Source organism: Bicyclus anynana, chromosome 12 (assembly GCF_947172395.1).
Source record: "Bicyclus anynana chromosome 12, ilBicAnyn1.1, whole genome shotgun sequence".
Classification (NCBI taxonomy): domain Eukaryota; kingdom Metazoa; phylum Arthropoda; class Insecta; order Lepidoptera; family Nymphalidae; genus Bicyclus; species Bicyclus anynana.
The window spans coordinates 6,393,424-6,411,160 of NC_069094.1; the positions used below are offsets into that span (position 1 = coordinate 6,393,424).

General features: G+C 37.0%; 3 protein-coding genes and 1 non-coding gene across 4 annotated transcripts in view; 2 read left to right on the forward strand and 2 right to left on the reverse strand.

The window, feature by feature from the left end:
- The window catches only part of LOC112047762 (MKI67 FHA domain-interacting nucleolar phosphoprotein-like), a 191,494-nt gene that overhangs the window by 75,801 nt on the left and 97,956 nt on the right, over window positions 1–17,737 (forward strand). The window lies entirely within an intron of this gene.
- LOC112047784 (ATP-dependent DNA helicase DDX11) lies at window positions 89–13,109 on the forward strand. Its single transcript, XM_024085023.2, has 15 exons — window positions 89–163; window positions 267–404; window positions 512–632; window positions 1,205–1,536; window positions 2,115–2,281; window positions 3,278–3,518; window positions 4,061–4,328; window positions 5,097–5,416; window positions 6,565–6,753; window positions 7,567–7,767; window positions 8,132–8,320; window positions 9,121–9,230; window positions 11,505–11,665; window positions 12,372–12,472; window positions 12,929–13,109. Exons 2-15 carry the CDS (start codon window positions 285–287, stop codon window positions 13,010–13,012), a joined length of 2,604 nt encoding a protein of 867 aa, XP_023940791.1. The 5' UTR covers window positions 89–163; window positions 267–284; the 3' UTR covers window positions 13,013–13,109.
- On the reverse strand, window positions 9,799–10,003 carry LOC112047819 (small nucleolar RNA U3). Its single transcript, XR_002886984.1, has one exon. It is a non-coding gene; the product is annotated as a small nucleolar RNA U3 (small nucleolar RNA).
- Window positions 13,067–16,205, reverse strand: LOC112047785 (NAD-dependent protein deacylase sirtuin-5, mitochondrial). Its single transcript, XM_024085024.2, has 4 exons — window positions 15,800–16,205; window positions 14,850–15,044; window positions 14,111–14,270; window positions 13,067–13,605 (listed from the first exon to the last, which is right to left on the reverse strand). Exons 1-4 carry the CDS (start codon window positions 16,112–16,114, stop codon window positions 13,397–13,399), a joined length of 879 nt encoding a protein of 292 aa, XP_023940792.1. The 5' UTR covers window positions 16,115–16,205; the 3' UTR covers window positions 13,067–13,396.

Below are 17,737 nucleotides of genomic sequence, written 5' to 3' on the forward strand. Positions count from 1 at the left end.
AAAGCTTAAAATAAATTAAAAAATATAATTTACTTTGACGTCTCAATTACCTATCATTAATTAATTAATTATCTGTGACTTTGATTTGACGTCAACCTGAACGTCATGCGTGACGTTGTTGACTGTTGTTTTGTTGATTTTATTTTTAGCGGTAAAATAAAAAGTAATAACGTTAATAAAAACATTTTGTAGCTTGTAGAATATCCTATTAATCTGTTCTTAAAGTTTATAATATAAATTATTTATTTAGCTGTCTAATTTTGTAGTAATTAAGCGATACAGACATGGAGCCTATATTTTCATTCCCGTTCCAACCTTATGATATTCAAAATAAATTTATGAAGGAATTATATTATACAATAGAAAATAGAAAAGTAGGTGTATTTGAGAGCCCTACAGGAACGGTAAGTAATTTATAAATTCAAACACAATATTGAGTTTATAATCGTAGTCTTCAGAATATTTACCATAGTTTATGGTTCACCTTTATATAATTTGGTAATCTCGGCAGGGTAAATCACTAAGCATATGTTGTGGAGCGCTACAGTGGTTCAAGGACACTAAACAACGAATAGTTGAAGAGTTAGCAAAAGAACTAAATGATCTCAAGCTGGAACTTTCAACTACAACAGGTAATTTTGAATAATAACATATTAGCCACATTTTGTTTAGACATATATATATACTAATATTATAAAGCTGAAGAGTTTGTATTAATTGTGGAAGGCTACTACAAAATCTAGAAAACCGCTTGACGCTCGAAGTAAAAATTTAGCAGGGAGGTAGTTTATAGTTAGTAGACGTCTACTTAGAACAGATTTTATGAGAGGGCCAGATTAATGAGGCATAAGGGTGAATAAAGCTACACATCAGCTCTACTTGATGTGTACTGTTTACCAACAATCAAATTAGAAATGAAGTAAGACATATGTCGATTCAGAACTTATCTATTTTAAACATCGAGAGGAAACCTGTATACCAGAGAATTTTCTTAATTCTCTGCATGTGTGAAGTCTGCCAATTCGCATTGGGCCAGCGTGTTGAACTATTGGCCTAACCTCTCTCATTCTGAGAGTAGACTCAAGCTCAGCAACCGGCGAGCAAATCATAGAGATTTGAATGCTCCAATTATGTTTAACAAAAGAACCTATGTAAACTAGGGTAGAGTTTTTATTAACAAACAATAATATTCTTAATACTTTAGATACAGATGACTGGCTACAAGAAGAGTATGAGAAATTAAAAAAGAATCAACTATTAGTAGAACTACAGTTGAAACTAGATAAAATAAAAAAAAGAGAGGCTGAATTTATAGAATTAAAAAAAAGAGTTGATAAACAGAAATCAGGTTTAAAAAAAATTGATCATCATTTCAAGAGAGTAGAGAAACGACATGAAACTGATGATACAAAGGAACATGAAGAAAAAGAGAACATAGAAGACCAAGACCTCATAGTTAATGAATGCCAGGATAATGATGCTGATTCTGATTCTGAAGAGATATGTTTTGAAAATGAAAAGGAAAGCAATATTAAGGTTTGTAAACTCAGTACTGATGATTATGCAATACTGGAAAATGCTTGTTGTGCATATACATATAATATGAAATAAAGAAATTTTAATTTGATAAATATATCTATTATATTTTAATGGAGTTATTATTTTGGTATTATTCAATATTTATTTTCTTGTATTAAATTCTTTACTTACTACCTGTGCTATCAAAGCCAGTACTTCTGGGGTAGACAGTGTATTTATGCCTCTATGAAGTGCAGCAAGACAAATCAAAGACCTGCTAAGTGCTAACACAGGGGGTGTTGGCTGGTCTTTGATTTGTCTTGCTTACAAGATAGTAATTCTTAAGTGAATGAGGCTCTTGAAATTACAATTATATGAATTGGTAAAAATGGAGAAGGAAGGTTTGGAGCATAGGCCAACCAGACCACCACTCCGTTTCAAAGTGGGTTGATGGGTTTTGGGTAAAAACATTTGAAACTGTACAACAACATTACAGTAACAATCACTATGTTAATGATATTCATTGGGACAGACAACTTGGTGATGGCACCCCTTTTCTTAGGGTATTTTGAATTGGTTTATTTAATACATTACAGATTTATATTAGCAGCAGGACACACAGTCAGCTCTCACAGTTTGTGGGGGAGATCAAGCGGACAGTGTTCAATGATAACACCAGAGTCGTTACTCTTGCCTCTAGACAACACTTTTGTATTAACTCTGATGTCACCAAGTTAAAACATGTGAATCTCATCAATGAAAGGTATATTAGTATTATTATATATTATATGTATATTGTATATCTAAAAACATAAACGTGAAAAGTCACTCGTCACAAAATCTCGAAAACAGCTTGATCTACAAAGATGAAATTAGGCAGGGAAGTACTTTATAGTTAGAAGATGTCCGCTAAGAACGGATTTTGCGACAGAGCCGGATTAAGGAGTGCTAAGGGCAGACGAAGTCGCAGGCGTCCGCTAGTTGAATGTCTTCTTCTGCCTAGCGGGGTCCCACTATTTGGGGTCCGCTTTCCGGCATTATCTCGCCCACTTTGCCCGATTTTGGCCATCCAACTTCTTTACTTTTTTTTCAAGTTAGTTGGCTCTCAAGTCCGCGCGAGCCAAGTCCGCGTTTTTTGGGTTTTTTGGGGTGGCCTCAGGTTTTAGCTTCAGGGACTGCGATGTTCAGACATCTGTTATCCACGTAGCTCTGCGAACGTCGTTCGACGTGACCGTACCATCTAAGACGGGCTTCCTGCAGCTTATCTCCGATGTCAGTGACACTGAGCCTACTGCGGATGTGCTCATTAAATTGTCGGTCACGTTCACACGTCACAACGTGTGACGTTACACGTCCATCCTAGCATTTTCATCTCCGTGCCTCGGAGTTCCTGCACATGCCTCATCAAGGTCGGCCAAGTCTCCGCTAGTTGGCTATATTTAGAGAGACGAATATCTTAGCATTCCATGGATTCACCGTGCGGGTGCCGGGTCCATCACGCGGTAGAGAGAAAAACTTGGAGCCGAGTCCTGGACTTGTGAACACAGGACGTAGGGTTAAGGAATTCCTTGACAATTAATTAATACTCCCTTCCTGCGCTAGTGTTGTTCTTCCTGCCTAGCCAAATTTGATCCTATTAGAGCAGCTTTGGATACCCGTACGTATATAAGCATGTGATATTACGTTAATTTCACGACAAAACTTTTTGAAAACTTCAAAAAAATTGCAAGTTTTTTTTTAATATTTAGTTTTGTTTCAGATGTCTTGATATGCAAAAATCTAAAACAAAATCAACATCTGTAGGCGAGGATGGCAAAGTTCTGAAAAAGACCAAGACTAATTCATGCGCAGCCTGTCCTTACTATAACCAGAACAACATAACCATGTTGAAAGAACAGATATTGGTAGACATTATGGATATGGAGGATATAGTCAAACGTGGGAAACAATTGAAAGCCTGTCCATATTATGCTACAAGAATGGCTTTAGATGATGCGGAGGTAATATCTAGTTCAATCAAGCAACAGTATATTTGATCTGCAGGTCTAAGATACATGCAAAGAGATATTTTTGCCTATATACTGATTTCTCTTTCGCTGATAAATATCGCTGTCATTTTAGATACAAAATATTTATTCGTTATCTCTTAATATTAGGGGAGCCAAAATTTCGAAATCTATTAAAAATCTTTTATCGTAATTAGATGAAAATACATACAGTTTTAGCTTCCTTACGTTAAATGTGACATTTTTTAATAAATAACTATACACACAAACACACAAATAATAATGATATTAGTATTTTTGATATCCATACAAATCTAACGATCATTATGACCTACGACATCATGAAACCATACCACTTTGTATGGGGCCTTTTTCAGGGATCCGCGGCAGTGCCTCAAATCTGACACTTTAAATCCCTGTAGCTCCGAAAGTAATGATCGCAGATACCCTGTTACTTTTACAAAATTGCATTACTATTAGCATACTCCTAATTTATATATAGTTTAAAAAACTGTCGTCATCCCTATTGATTATAGATAATTTTAGTTAGCCACGCAGGCATAGTAAGCAGCGGTGCAAGATCAGGCGTATCACTCAAACTTCAGGACAATGTGTTGATTCTCGACGAGGCGCATGGTCTCACCGCCGCCTTAGAGAACGCACACTGTGCTCCTGTAACAGTCAAACAACTAGCCTCTGTAAAAACATTCCTGGAGTTTTATATAAACAAATACAGAGTCAGATTGAGCAGCAAGAACCTTTTGCAGTTGAACCAGGTCAACTTTGTTGTGGGGAAACTTTTGGGTATTGTATATCTTTAGTACTTCTTTTTATGCTTCTGAAATTAAACTTAAAAGCAATAATTGCTTTGGAGAACGCGCACTGTGCACCTGTAACAGTCAAACAACTGTCCTCTGTCAAAACGTTCTTGGAGTTTTATATAAACAAATACAGAGCCAGATTGAGCAGCAAGAACCTTTTGCAGTTGAACCAGGTCAACTTTGTTGTGGGGAAACTTTTGGGTATTGTATATCTTTATTACTCTTCGTTTTATGCTTCTGAAATTTAACTTAAAAGCAATAATTGCTTTGGAGAACGCGCACTGTGCACCCGTCACTGTCAAACAACCGTCCTCTGTCAAAACGTTCTTGGAGTTTTATATAAACAAATACAGAGCTAGATTTTTTTAGCAAGAACCTTTTGCAGTTGAACCAAGTAAACTTTGTTTTGGGGAAGCTTTTAGGTATTGTATTTTTATAGTATTTTTCCTTTTTTATGCTTCTGAAATGAAATTTAAGTAATTGCCGCCTTGAAGAACGTGCACTGTGCACCTGTCACAGACAAGACAGATACTGGAAAACACCCTAGCTCAATAAACAAATCTTTTCCAATTGTTGTCTTAGATTAGATTAGATGCAGAAAATTAAATTCATATATATATATTTTTTATAAAATGATCATAAATATTAATTTCCTACTTTTTAACTAGCAAAATGTTTTGTATTTTAGTTAACCTCCTAACTGTTGTGGAAAAGAGCCTTTAAACGCTATATTTAATCAATCTTTTTTTAGGACTAGTAAAACCGAAAGCGACAAAGGACAAAAAAGTGGAGTCGACAATATTTACCTTGGAAGATTTTGTCATAAAGACTGAAATAGATCATCTCCACTTACGCCCTCTGGTAGAGTTTTGTAGAAACACTCGTTTGGCGCCAAAACTCCATGGCTTTTCCATGAGATACAGTCAGCAGGCGCTTGAGGAGGAAAACAAAAAAGTTGAAATCAACAAAAAAGCGTCTTTTAAAGAATTTCTTAGTAACATGTCCAAGAAAAAAGATCAAAAGGAACCGTCAGTAGATACGCAGAAAACTGATAGCAAATTAACAAGTCAGGTATTGAAAAAAATACTCGTTTTGCATACATCTTTGATGATAACCATGGTTAAAGTTTACCATCAGTTTAGTTAAGCCATTGAGCCTCATTAGCTCAACAGATAGAGCGCCGAGCGGTCGAACTCATCTCCGCCTCGTTAGTCAATTGTAGTACCCACTCTTAATACAGTCTTTCTCGATTAGTTGGAGGGGAATGGTCATATTGGTTATATTTAAAAGATATGGCAAATATTCTTAAAAAAAAAGTTGAGTTTTGAGATCTCTGTCAGTGTGATCTTGGTTACCTCTATAACCGGGCTCAAAGCCACACTAGCTCAGATTTGAGCTAATTTAGAAAATATTAAGATGGGGCCGAGCTTAGACCCATTATGCTGCTCTATTGTGGCTTGGTGGGCTTAAATTGATAATGTTGATAATGATCGGGACCGCGGGATGGCTTAACGTGCTCTCTTCATAAGGGGGACAACACCATTAACTTCACAACTATTTAAAAATTATAAATGTTATGTATTCACGTCTCAAAAAATATGATAGTAGAATGATAATAAACATTTAGGACTATTTAAAAAAGTGACAACTAGACTATTCTAAGCCACATAGGTTAACTACTAGATCATAGTGCAATGTTTACACAGCGGCTCTTCCCTTCTTGCGTTTGTGTTTTCTGACACATATAATTTAAATACCTTCAAAGCAGACTGAATAGGCATCTTCTAGATCAGAGTTCCCCAAACTTTTTGTGTCGTAGACCCCTTGCCATGTTTTTCCGTGTTGGGCAGACCCCCTACTTACCTGATATTGATTTCCTGTAAATTTCTAACTGTAGTGAAGTTTAGTGTTAAAAACTTAAAATAAAAACACATGTTAATACATTTATTAATTGAATTTAAATTAAAACTACTCAAAATGAAATTTTGTATCTGTTATGTAAAATATACGTAACATTAAATGAATATAAAATGGACCCCAAATTTTTTTTCGCTGACGTATACGCCTTGCAGGTTGTCATAGACCCCTAGAGGTCAATTTGGGAATCACTGTTCTAGGTAATCGTGCTCCAACTTAGAGTATAGTCAAGCGCAAGTATAAAAAAAAACATCAAAACAGTTGTGATATTATTTATCAATTCTGTATATCTTGTATTCTAGGCACACAATTTACCAACAGAAACATCCGCTGGCAGTGGATTGTACGCCATATTGGATTTCCTGGAGATGCTCTGCGACCGGAGCGAGAACGGACGAGTGTTGGCGCAACTGGGCGAAGGCGGACAGCTGAAGTATCTGCTGCTCAACCCTGCTGAACACTTCGCTCAAGTTGTCAATCAGTGTCGATCTGTAAGTCATCATCATAACAACGGATAATGTTCACCTGCTGGGTAGGCATCTTGTATGACTTCGAATTTTCACAGGATTGAGCCAACTGCATCCAGGCTATGCAAGTGTCTAGTTCATCATAATTCAATCATCAATCAATCATTATCAACCCATAGTCGGCTCACTACTGAGCTCGAATCTCCTCTCATAATGAGAGGGGCTAGGCCAATAGTCCACCACGCTGGCCCAATACGGATTGGCAGATTTCACACATGCAGAGAATTAAGAACATTCTCTGGTATGCAGGCTTCCTCACGATGTTTTCCTTCAACGTTTGAGACACGTGATATTTAATTTCTTAAAATTTACACAACTGAAAATTTGGTGGTGCATGCCCTGGACCGGATTCAACCCCACCACCCTCTGGAATCGGAGGCTGAGGTCATATCCACTGGGCTATCACGGCTCTCATCATCATTATCGACCCATATTCGGCTCACTGCTGAACACGTGTCTCCTCTCAGAACGGGTTAGCATTGAAAAAACTGATTCAAGATAGAAAAAATTGAGAAATCCGAAAAAAAAAATTTAACTTGGTCACCCTAGGGATTTATGGAAAACTATTTAATTAGTTTTAGATAGTTATATGGTGTATCTACCGTTTGCGTTTTATCCATTAATAGGACATCCTGTATTTATTTATTTATTAATGGATAATGGAATTAAACACAAAATTATGTGGTCGCTCAGTGGAGTAGCTAAACTCTGCTCACTTTTTGCGGTGATTTTGTAGGCACGTAACATGTCTATAGTATAAAATGTCGTTGGTTTCAGGTGATAGTGGCAGGCGGGACCATGGAACCGGTGGGCGAGTTCCAGGCATTGCTCACGAACAACAACGCCGTGGTCGAGGTCAACGTGGTCAAGTGCGAGCATGTCGTGCCTCCCGACAATGTTCTTGGCGTGTGCTTGTCGAAGGGACCTTCTAATGTCACTTTGAACTTTTCCTATGAAAATCGTTGTTCAAAAGATTTGGTATGAATTTTGGTATGAGTTTCTACAGTTATTTTTAATTAGGCATTAAAACCTGTTTCTAATGTTAGTATAGGCACTCTTTTTTTATTCTTTACAAGTTGCCCTTGATTACAATCTCACCTGATGGTAAGTGATGATGCAGTCTAAGATGGAAGCAGGCTTCTTTACAAGTTAGCCCGCTTCCATCTTAGATTGGATCATCACTTACCATCAGGTGAGATTGTAGTCAAGGGCTAACTTGTAAAGAATAAAAAACAAGTCCTGTAGGAGTGATTAGCTTTGTGATATGGCTTGAGGTTTTATATTGATTAGATTACGAAATGGGAGTAGTAAATTAAATTGAATGTTAAAATTTCGCTTTCAGTTAAACGAAGTCGGAAGAATCTTGAGAAATGTGTGCAGTATAGTACCAGATGGCATTGTCTGTTTTCTACCCTCATACTCATACGAGCAAATGTTGTTTGACCACTTGAAGAGCTCTAATGTTATTGAAAGTATTGGCAAGAAGAAAAAGATCTTTCGAGAACCGAAGTCTGCTACAGAAGTCGATCAGGTCAGTCATAGATACTTCTTTATTTATTCATTATCAGTATTATTTGTTAAAATAGGCTGATAAGGGGCCCACTACACGGCCAGGCCTCCCTCCTCATTAACATCAATACATATACACAAAATTGAATTGTCTGTCTGTTATTTATCATAAGAGTGAAGTGCTTAAAGATAGTTACAAGAAACATAAACACAACTTTTTTTTAATTTTTGTCCGTTTTTTGTCCGGTCTAATCTCTGGAACGGATTTTAATGGGACTAGCATTGGAAGATCCTGGAAAAATAGCCGAACCTGCCTACTACTATAATATTTACAGAAGTCGCGTGCCCCCGCTAGATATGTACATTTTAAGAAACAAGCTTTTTTATATAAATCTTCTACTACAGTATTTTTTTAAAAGAATATTTGCCATATCTTTTTTAAATAATATGACCAATATTCCAATTCCCCTCCAACTAGTCGGGGAAAGACTGTATTAGGAGTGGGATCGACAGACCAACGGGGCGGGAATTGAACTACCACCTCTCGGTGATGAGTCCGACGGCTCTTACCGTTGAGCTATTGAGGCTCAATTGGCAAGGCAAAACAAGGGAAGTCTGAAGAGAGAAGAGTCTTTTTTAGGATAGAACTTTATGACCACCTTCTGACTATTATCACCGACCTTTTTCTGTACTTTTGACCACAGTTAACACAGTTCACTGTTGCCACTGGTTGCTGTGTGGTCCGTGAGTGACTACCCTAAGTAACACCGTTCATTTATTGTATTTTAACACCATGAAGTCAGCATATTTGATTTTTTTCAGGTTTTGCAAAAATATGCAGCAGCAATTAAAAACAAAGAAGGATCAGATATCACCGGTGCTCTATTGTTGAGTGTCGTTGGTGGTAAATTAAGTGAGGGATTGAACTTTAGGTAAGTTTTTAGTCTAGTGGCTCCTTATGATAGAGTTTATCGACCGTTGTTCTTCTGCTTTTAAACATATCTCACGAACTTATGATATTAAATACTGTGAGATGTGTAAAACGTGACGCTCAAAAGAGTAAATTTATTTGTTAGGTACTGGTAAGGTCAACAGTGAACATTATTTAAACAAATAATACCTAAATATCGTCTACAACGTTGAGTTGTGAGTTCAGAAAGTGTAATTTCGCGGATGAAGTCGTAGGCATCATCGAGTCTTAATAATAGTCACTCAACCAAGCCAAGTGTTAAAATTTTAACTGGCAATGCAGCCTAATACGGAAATATTCGTAACTTTGAATTTGCTTGCGGCTTTGTGGCTGGATCGTAGCCACTAACACCAGACCAGACATTAAATTAGAAAATATGAAGTCCTAAAGTAACTTACTCATACTCAATCTGGAAATGAAAGATGAACCCACGGACCACTGTTGACGACTCTGCATTTCTTTGCGTCAAATCCAGGCCTCCAAGGAGTCAAACAATCCGTCGAATATTATGAATTAAAAGGGTTCAAAAAGCCACTCAGATAGCGACGGCATCCCACGCCCAACCCCCGAAAGGGTCGAGTGAACGATCATTGAAGACTGATGACCTTAGGTCACCGTCCGTCTCACGCTCAGGACATCGCGCCACATCTCATCAACATGGCTGGATAGATCTCACGTGTTGTGTGAGTCTCGTGAAGAGCTTACTATAGAAATGATCCTATGAAGTAAGGTCTTAACATTTCGCCGAAGTATGGAGAGAGGTGATCATGCGAGACGGAATTTTCGAAGCGCGATGTTATTTTAAATGTTATATATTTAGCGCTATCTAACGTCAATCCGGCTAACGACTTCATGTACAACTTTTTACTCGCAGTATGCAACGCCATCTAACGGTGACTAGACGAATTACTTTATAAACCTCAACTTTTAACATATAGCGCTGTCTAACGGTAATTCTGTAAACTACTTCGGCAATCGATATCGCTACTGTTGATCAGCTTACTAAATTGCGGTTATAATTATAGACAATAATGCTTTGGTTCTGTTTTATGGTATACAAATAGGTTGCATTTTATTTTTTTTCTTCACTTTAATTTATAAAAGACTAGCGGACGCCCGCGTGGAATTTAGTTTTTTACAAATCCCTCGGAAACCATGGATTTTCCGGGATAAAAAGTAGTCTATATGTTAATCCAGGCTATAATATATCTTAATACCAAATTTCAGCTAATTCGGTTCAGTAGTCGAGACGTGAAAGAGTAACATCATCTAAACATATCATCAAAATCATCACTTTTCGCAAATCTCGGGAAACCATGGATTTTTTCGGGATTAAAAGTATCCTATGCGTCAATCCAGAGTAAAATCTATTTCCATTCCAAATTTCAACCAAATAGCTTCAGTAGTAGCGGCGTTAAAGAGTAACAAACATCCAAACATCCATACAAACTTTCGCGTTTATAATGTTAGTAGGATGACCCGCATCTATGCAGGTGGGATCGCAAAGTATATAATAAGTATGGCAATGATTATATTTTTGTTTTCAGTGAAGATTTAGGGCGCACTGTATCAATGATAGTAGTTCCTTAGGCCGGGCATATGCGAACAGCTTGAAGTATTCAGGACTGCTTCAGGCTGCGACTTCATAGTGAACTTCAGACTTTAACATATTATGTACATTGTACATACACTATACAACTGCTTCAGCAGTTATCAATGGCAGTTTCAAGCTGTTGTTGTATGTTGTTTGTTGATCACTGACTAACTGCTCGAGTTGCCCATGTATAGCCATCTTTAATTATCCTGATAATTGACTTCTTTTAAATGCGATATTCATTTTTTTTTTTTATTCTTTACAAGTTAGCCCTTGACTACAATCACACCTGATGGTAAGTGATGATGCAGTCTAAGATGGAAGCGGGCTAACTTGTTAGGAGGAGGATGAAAATCCACACCCCTTTCGGTTTCTACACGGCATCGTACCGGAACGCTAAATCGCTTGGCGGTACGTCTTTGTCGGTAGGGTGGTAACTAGCCACGGCCGAAGCCTCCCACCAGCCAGACCTGGACAAATTAAGAAAATCTCAATCTGCCCAGCCGGGGATCGAACCCAGGACCTCCGTGTTGTAAATCCACCGCGCATACCACTGCGCCACGGAGGCCGTCATATAGGGGATCTACGCGGGTAACAAGCAAGGCAAAGTTAGTATGGGATTAATGATTAGTTTTGTTTCAGTGATGAGTTGGGTCGTTGTGTTATGGTGATAGGGATGCCATATCCAAATGTGAAATCGCCTGAGCTTCAAGAGAAAATGAATTATCTGAACAAATTGACGCCTGGAGCAGGAAGTGTTTATTATGAAAATCTGTGTATGAAGGCAGTCAACCAATGTATAGGTGTGTATTGAACGTTTTAACCCCATAACCCACATCAGATTAGATTAGCACATCGAATCATTGTTTCAGCTATGAGAAACATTAGTCAGATAATTAGGTTAACGTAGAAAGTAATTTTCGATTAAAATTAATCACCTGGGACCAAAATATGACCTACTGCAATAAACCAGGGCAAAAGGAGCGTAAGTAGGAGAAAAAGTTTTGGTTGAAAACCCTTCCGTAGTTCAATAAAAGCACTATTCAGGGCTGCCGTGTCCAGAGTTCAACTATTTTTTAAGGAGTTTATTGTTAACTACATACGAATATGTATAGATAATACGGATACCTATACTAGTTAGACAATTAAATTAGTGTAATGTCAATTTTAATTACTATTTTTACTATTTTTGTATTGTTATTATTATTATGTTTGTTTTACACTGGGTTTTTACCTTTAAATAAACTATTATTATTATTATTATTAACTAGAAGACACCGCGTGGTTTCACCCGCGTAGTACCCGTTCCCGAAAGAATACGCCAATACGGGGATAAAATAGCCTATAGCACTCGGGGACAGTGTAGCTTCCCAAGAGTGAAAGAATTTTTTCAGTAGTTTCAGAGCCTATTCAAAGCAAACATTCAAATCTTTCCTCTTTATAATATTAGTATAGGTAATTATAAGCCCAATTAACTCAAATTAAATTATATTCACGTTTTTGTAACAGGGCGAGCAGTTCGACACGCTAACGACTATGCGTGTGTATTATTAGTGGATGAGAGATATTCGCGACCTCAAACCGTAGCAGCGCTGCCGTCTTTTGTACAGGTCTGTATCTGTGGGTATATTCAAATCTAAAACTTAACGCCTCCCACATCTTAAAATATAAATGTGAAAGGTCGTTCATCACGATATCTCGGAAACCGCTTGATGTACATTGTACAATGCTGAAATTTGGCAGGGAGGTAATTTATAGTTAGTAGGTATGCGACGAACCAAGACGAAGACGAATCCAGAAAAAGTCGCGGGCGTCCGCTAGTCTTTTATATACAGCGATCTCATTTTACAGCACATCGCATTGAGTAATTGATTTCGATCATTGACGATGACTGAAATTATTGCGCTTCACAACTCAGTTGATAACGCCTTTACTATAGATTGGAACTGCTTGCTTACAATCTGTTTTTAAAATGTCTGTCGTGCTCCTATCAACCCAAATACTGCCTCCGTGGAGGTCAGTTAAAAATGTTTGTCTCAATAAAAACATTGAGTTTTCTTTTACAGAAATCATTGATCACAAACTGCGGATTTGGACCAACTATTGGAAATATAGCCAAATTTTTTACAAGGCATAAAAATTGTAAATAATGTAAAATTAACATAATTACTAATAATAATTTAATTTAAAAATAAATAAAAATATAAGAATTGTGATAAAAATATAATTTTTCAATAATTTAATAAAGCATTTTATTCTTATGATATATCTACATACATAATTATATACATTATATTTTATATCTTTATTTCAAATACCCAACTAACAAAACAAGATTCTTTAAAACTATTTACAGTTCCTACAAAGGTTAAATCAGAATCTTTCATTTCTTTCATTCTTTTCATTTCATTTCTTTTAATTTCTCTTTCATCTTCACAAACATATACATTGTGCTGTACTAGGACAAATTATTTAATTGTTGTTTAGGATGTAATAGCAGTTATGTTGCACACTCTAGCCAAATTAGCGAAAGCTTAATTAGCTGATAAAACTTTAGGCAGAGTTGTACCACAAGGACCTTCAAAGTAAAAATGGAAGTCTGGTGTTGCAGGGGTAGGTTCAATGTTAAATTCAGCGACAATTGCCCCTCTTTGTGCTGCTTGGGGGGCAAACATGGCTGCAGGGTACACCACTGAAGAGGTTCCTACTACTAAACAGACATCACAGCTGGACATTGCTGCTCCTGTAAAGAAAATTAAATCTTTTTTATACATTGATTTTGGATAATAATAATCGAACATGTAAGGCTGCAAGTGAAGATTAACCATTCACTGCCCGCGACTATTTTATCGAAAAGCCCGTCTGCGTTGAAGAAGCCGACAGTCAGGGAATGCGGCTTTAATCTACCGTTGTGAGCCATTTAAAAAATCTTTATATTCCTCTATCGCGCGGAGCATGATACTGTGGTCGCCTATTGCCCTTAGTTTACTTTATATTTTTTTACATGTCACGTAACGGATACGAAGGGCGACCGGTCGTCCATTTAGGAGTCAAGAGGTTAAATTAAATTTTGAGCAAAGCATAGAGCTATACACAACACCATTTGTAACACGCACGCACGCAGACACGCACACAAACTTCTGCCATTAGAATATTAGTGTGATTGGTGGTTAAAGTATTCAAGCAACAACAAGCAAAACATTAAAATGTATAATAAATTGCATTATTTTAAATTCCATAATTCTTGCCTGCTTGCTCCAGCACAATAGGGTCTAAGCCTTCCCCAAACCACACGATGTGTGGTCTTAGTAGACCACCACAGTTGGGCTTTCTGCAGTGTGGTAAAGATTTAACTGGGATATCTGATCCCACTACATTTGAGTCTGGTGCCCCACGATTGGCTAGTGCCTAAAATTACAAAATATTATTTTTCATATTTGGTAAATTTATACTTTTTAAATAAGTACTTCATTGAATATTTTAATAGCAATTGTTGACAAATCAACACAAAATTATAAAGATTTTATCTCAGTATAAAAGAAGACAAGTGTCAACCAATAGCATCTCAATCCAGAATATTGTTCCTCTTTTGCGTTGGACCTTGTCACTATTACTTCATCATCATCATTATCAACCCATATCACTCACTCACTCACTTCTGAGCTCGAGTTGTCCCTGCATGAGAGGGGTTAGGAAAATAGTCCACCATGCTGGCCCAATATGGATTGGCAGACTTCACACACACAGAGAATTAATAAAATTATCTAATTTGCAGGTTTCTTCACAATGTTTTTCCTTCACCAATTAAGACATGTGATATATAATTTCTTAAAATGCACAGAATTGAAAAGTTGAAGGTTTGAACCCACACCCCCTGGAATCTGAGGCAGAGGTCATATCCACTAGGCTATCACGGCTCTATTGGTTGACAGTATGTCTTTTTCTTTCATGAGACACATGCTACATAAGTTACAAAAATATACCTACCTCACATATAGGGGAATCTGTATTCTCTAAAACTTCTTTGCATTTAGTGCAGCGAGTTTTATACAAGTTACCGTGTAGTTCAATCAAGTTATTTGTGCCTGCTCTTTTGTGTAGTCCATCCACATTTTGTGTAATTACTGTGATTTTTTTATTGGCTCCATTCTTCTTTTCATAATCAGCAATAGCTAAGTGACCCTGAATATATTTTTATATTAATTAAATACAATAAGTGAATACTCAGTTATGTGTACATGATACTTTGAAATAATACAATAGGGGGTGGAAAAGGATTACATATTATGCCAAACACAGAGTAACCAGAGTTAGTCTTTGTGCTGAAGCCAGTGAAACCAATAAAAAAAAACAAAAGTCACATGTTTCCTTGACATCTGCATAAAGAAACTTTTTTCATAATCAAAGTGTTTAATTTTGGAATACAAAATTTAAGACTAACAACAATTACTTAACTTAATATAATAATCATTAGTAACCAATAAAAAAATACTTCATCTTATTTCTTTAGTTTATGAGAACAGTTTTTAAAACATAACACAATTTTTCTTGAATAACATTGAAAATTATTGATGCAACAGTTAATTTCGTACTAACACGAGAATGTATTACTAAATTAAACTTAATTTTGTATTTGTGACGGGTACAACACAGTTGTGTTCCATACGCTCCATCTGTATATTATTGATTAATCTATGATGCCAATAAAAACATTAAAAATGTATGCAATTCTACTCAGACTTTAGCATTTGGCTGGGCTATAAGTAAGACGAACAATTTTATTCCAGATATAAATAAAACACGAATTTATTTTTCTAATCAAGCTGCAATTAGAAATTAGTGAGTTAGAACTATTTGTATCAAGCTATTTGTTCAACTAATGTCCAGCTAAATAAATATCTCTTATTTTGTAATAGCATGTAGTTTTGGATTCTTACCGCATTAGGCTGGGCCTTGGCGGCAACTTCTCGTCTATAATGGTAAAATTCCCAAACCAAACTGGGACTGGTATGGAATGCTTCTGGCGTCGCTAAGGAGGCCGCTTGATACTTTCTCCAGTATCCGCCTGCACCTCTAAACGTGGGTATCCCTGATTCAGCACTTATTCCTGCCCCGGATAAAATAACAACCTCTTTTGCTCCATCTAAATGTTCTTTGAACTTTGCCGTATCACTAGACTGCCGTGTAGCCATTGTTAAACGAAAACTTCTTGAAACTATTGTATTATATACTCTTATTGAGCTAAGAAACATAGCAAATAGTTTTAAATACCAATTTCCATAATAAATTTAATCAAAATATTTACATAAAACACCAAGTACTATTTTGAAGTTTGACATTCAATGTACTCTATGTTTGACATTAAAATTTGAAATTGACGTTGACAGTTGACACTGACATAATGGGACACTGCAGACAGAGAATTTCAGGGACACAGAAGAAAGATCCTCCCTAGGATTTTTTAAATAGTAGGGAAAGTTGCTTGTAATCATCATCAACATCATCATCAGCTGATGGACGTCCACTGCATTACATAGGCCTCTTGCATGGACTTCCAAACAAAACTGTCTCGACCCGCCAGCATCCAGCAGCTCCCTGCAACCCGCTTGGTGTCTTCGGTCCACCTAGTGGGGGGACGACCAACACTGCGCTTTCCGGTGCGGGGTTGCCAGCCATTCCAGCACCTTGGGAACCCAACATCCATCGACTCTTCGAACTATGTGGCCTGCCCATTGCCATTTCAGCTTCGCGACTCGCTGAGCTATGTCAGAGACTTTGGTTCGTCTGCGGATCTCCTCATTTCTGATTCGCTCACGCAGAGAAACTCCAAGCATAGCTCGCTCCATTTATGTCTGTAATATTATCATATTATTGACAACATTATGATAATATTACACTTAATAATATTGACAATATTATGTGTGTGAATGTAGCATAGAACATTAGAGCCTTGCAAAACAAAAACTTAGTCCGAAAAACTTACTACTTATGTACCTGCGTATGGACATTTCTATTTCGGCCTAAACTGAGGCTGAAGCCGAAACTCGGTTTTTGTTTCGGTCGTGTAACGGTGATAATTATTCTGATGCTAATACTACTTAACGGCCTCCGTGGCGCAGTGGTATGCGCGGTGGATTTACAAAACGGAGGTCCTGGGTTCGATTCCCGGCTGGGCAGATTGAGATTTTCTTATAGACCAGGAGTCAAGTTTATTCGCACTAGGTATACTTAGCCTTTTAATCGTCCAATCGAAACTGGGCCATCGAATCCAAAGCAGAAATAGCTTCTGATTTGGAGCTTGGCTTTTAAGGTAAACCGGTAAGTACTTCAGGTAGATAGGTATATACGTTCGTGCGTGGATTAGGTTACTTATTAGTTATATTAGTACAAGATGAGTAGGTACAAGCTCAGACCAACTATTGTATAGGACCTGCCTCGCTAGATGTTACTTTTCTGTCAAAGTATATGATCAATGATCTAATGCGATTATAAAAGCTGTCTCTACAGAATCGATGTTAAATAGTTGTAATCGTGTTCGTCGGTTAAAGAGCTACGTAAAAATACCTTTTTATGTAGTTGTATGGTGTAAAAAAAGGACAAAAACTACTAGTTTAGTATAAGATATATACCAAATCTAAGCTCGTTTTCCTCGGAAAATGACAGACAATTTTGTTTGTGACTATGAGTGCGATACAGGTCCTTCTATAATTGGTCTGAGAGTACAAGGCACTTTGGAACTCTCCTAACTTTAATTTTAAGATCTAAAAAATGCTTGAAAACCATAGGTATTCTTGTATTTGTAACCTTTGGATACGGTGGATCACCGGGCGAGAAGGCTTGATACACCGGGTTAACATTACGCAGACTATCTGTTG

Coding starts and splice junctions, on each gene's coding strand:
- LOC112047784 (XM_024085023.2), top strand. CDS start 285: ATGGAGCCTATATTTTCATTCCCGTTCCAACCTTATGATATTCAAAAT. Junction 4,329..5,096: donor TGTTGTGGGGAAACTTTTGG/GTATTGTATATC, acceptor ATCTTTTTTTAG/GACTAGTAAAACCGAAAGCG. Junction 7,768..8,131: donor ATCGTTGTTCAAAAGATTTG/GTATGAATTTTG, acceptor TTTCGCTTTCAG/TTAAACGAAGTCGGAAGAAT.
- LOC112047785 (XM_024085024.2), bottom strand. CDS start 16,114: ATGTTTCTTAGCTCAATAAGAGTATATAATACAATAGTTTCAAGAAGT. Junction 15,045..15,799: donor CCAAGGCCCAGCCTAATGCG/GTAAGAATCCAA, acceptor AAATATATTCAG/GGTCACTTAGCTATTGCTGA. Junction 13,606..14,110: donor TATTGTGCTGGAGCAAGCAG/GCAAGAATTATG, acceptor TTTTCTTTACAG/GAGCAGCAATGTCCAGCTGT.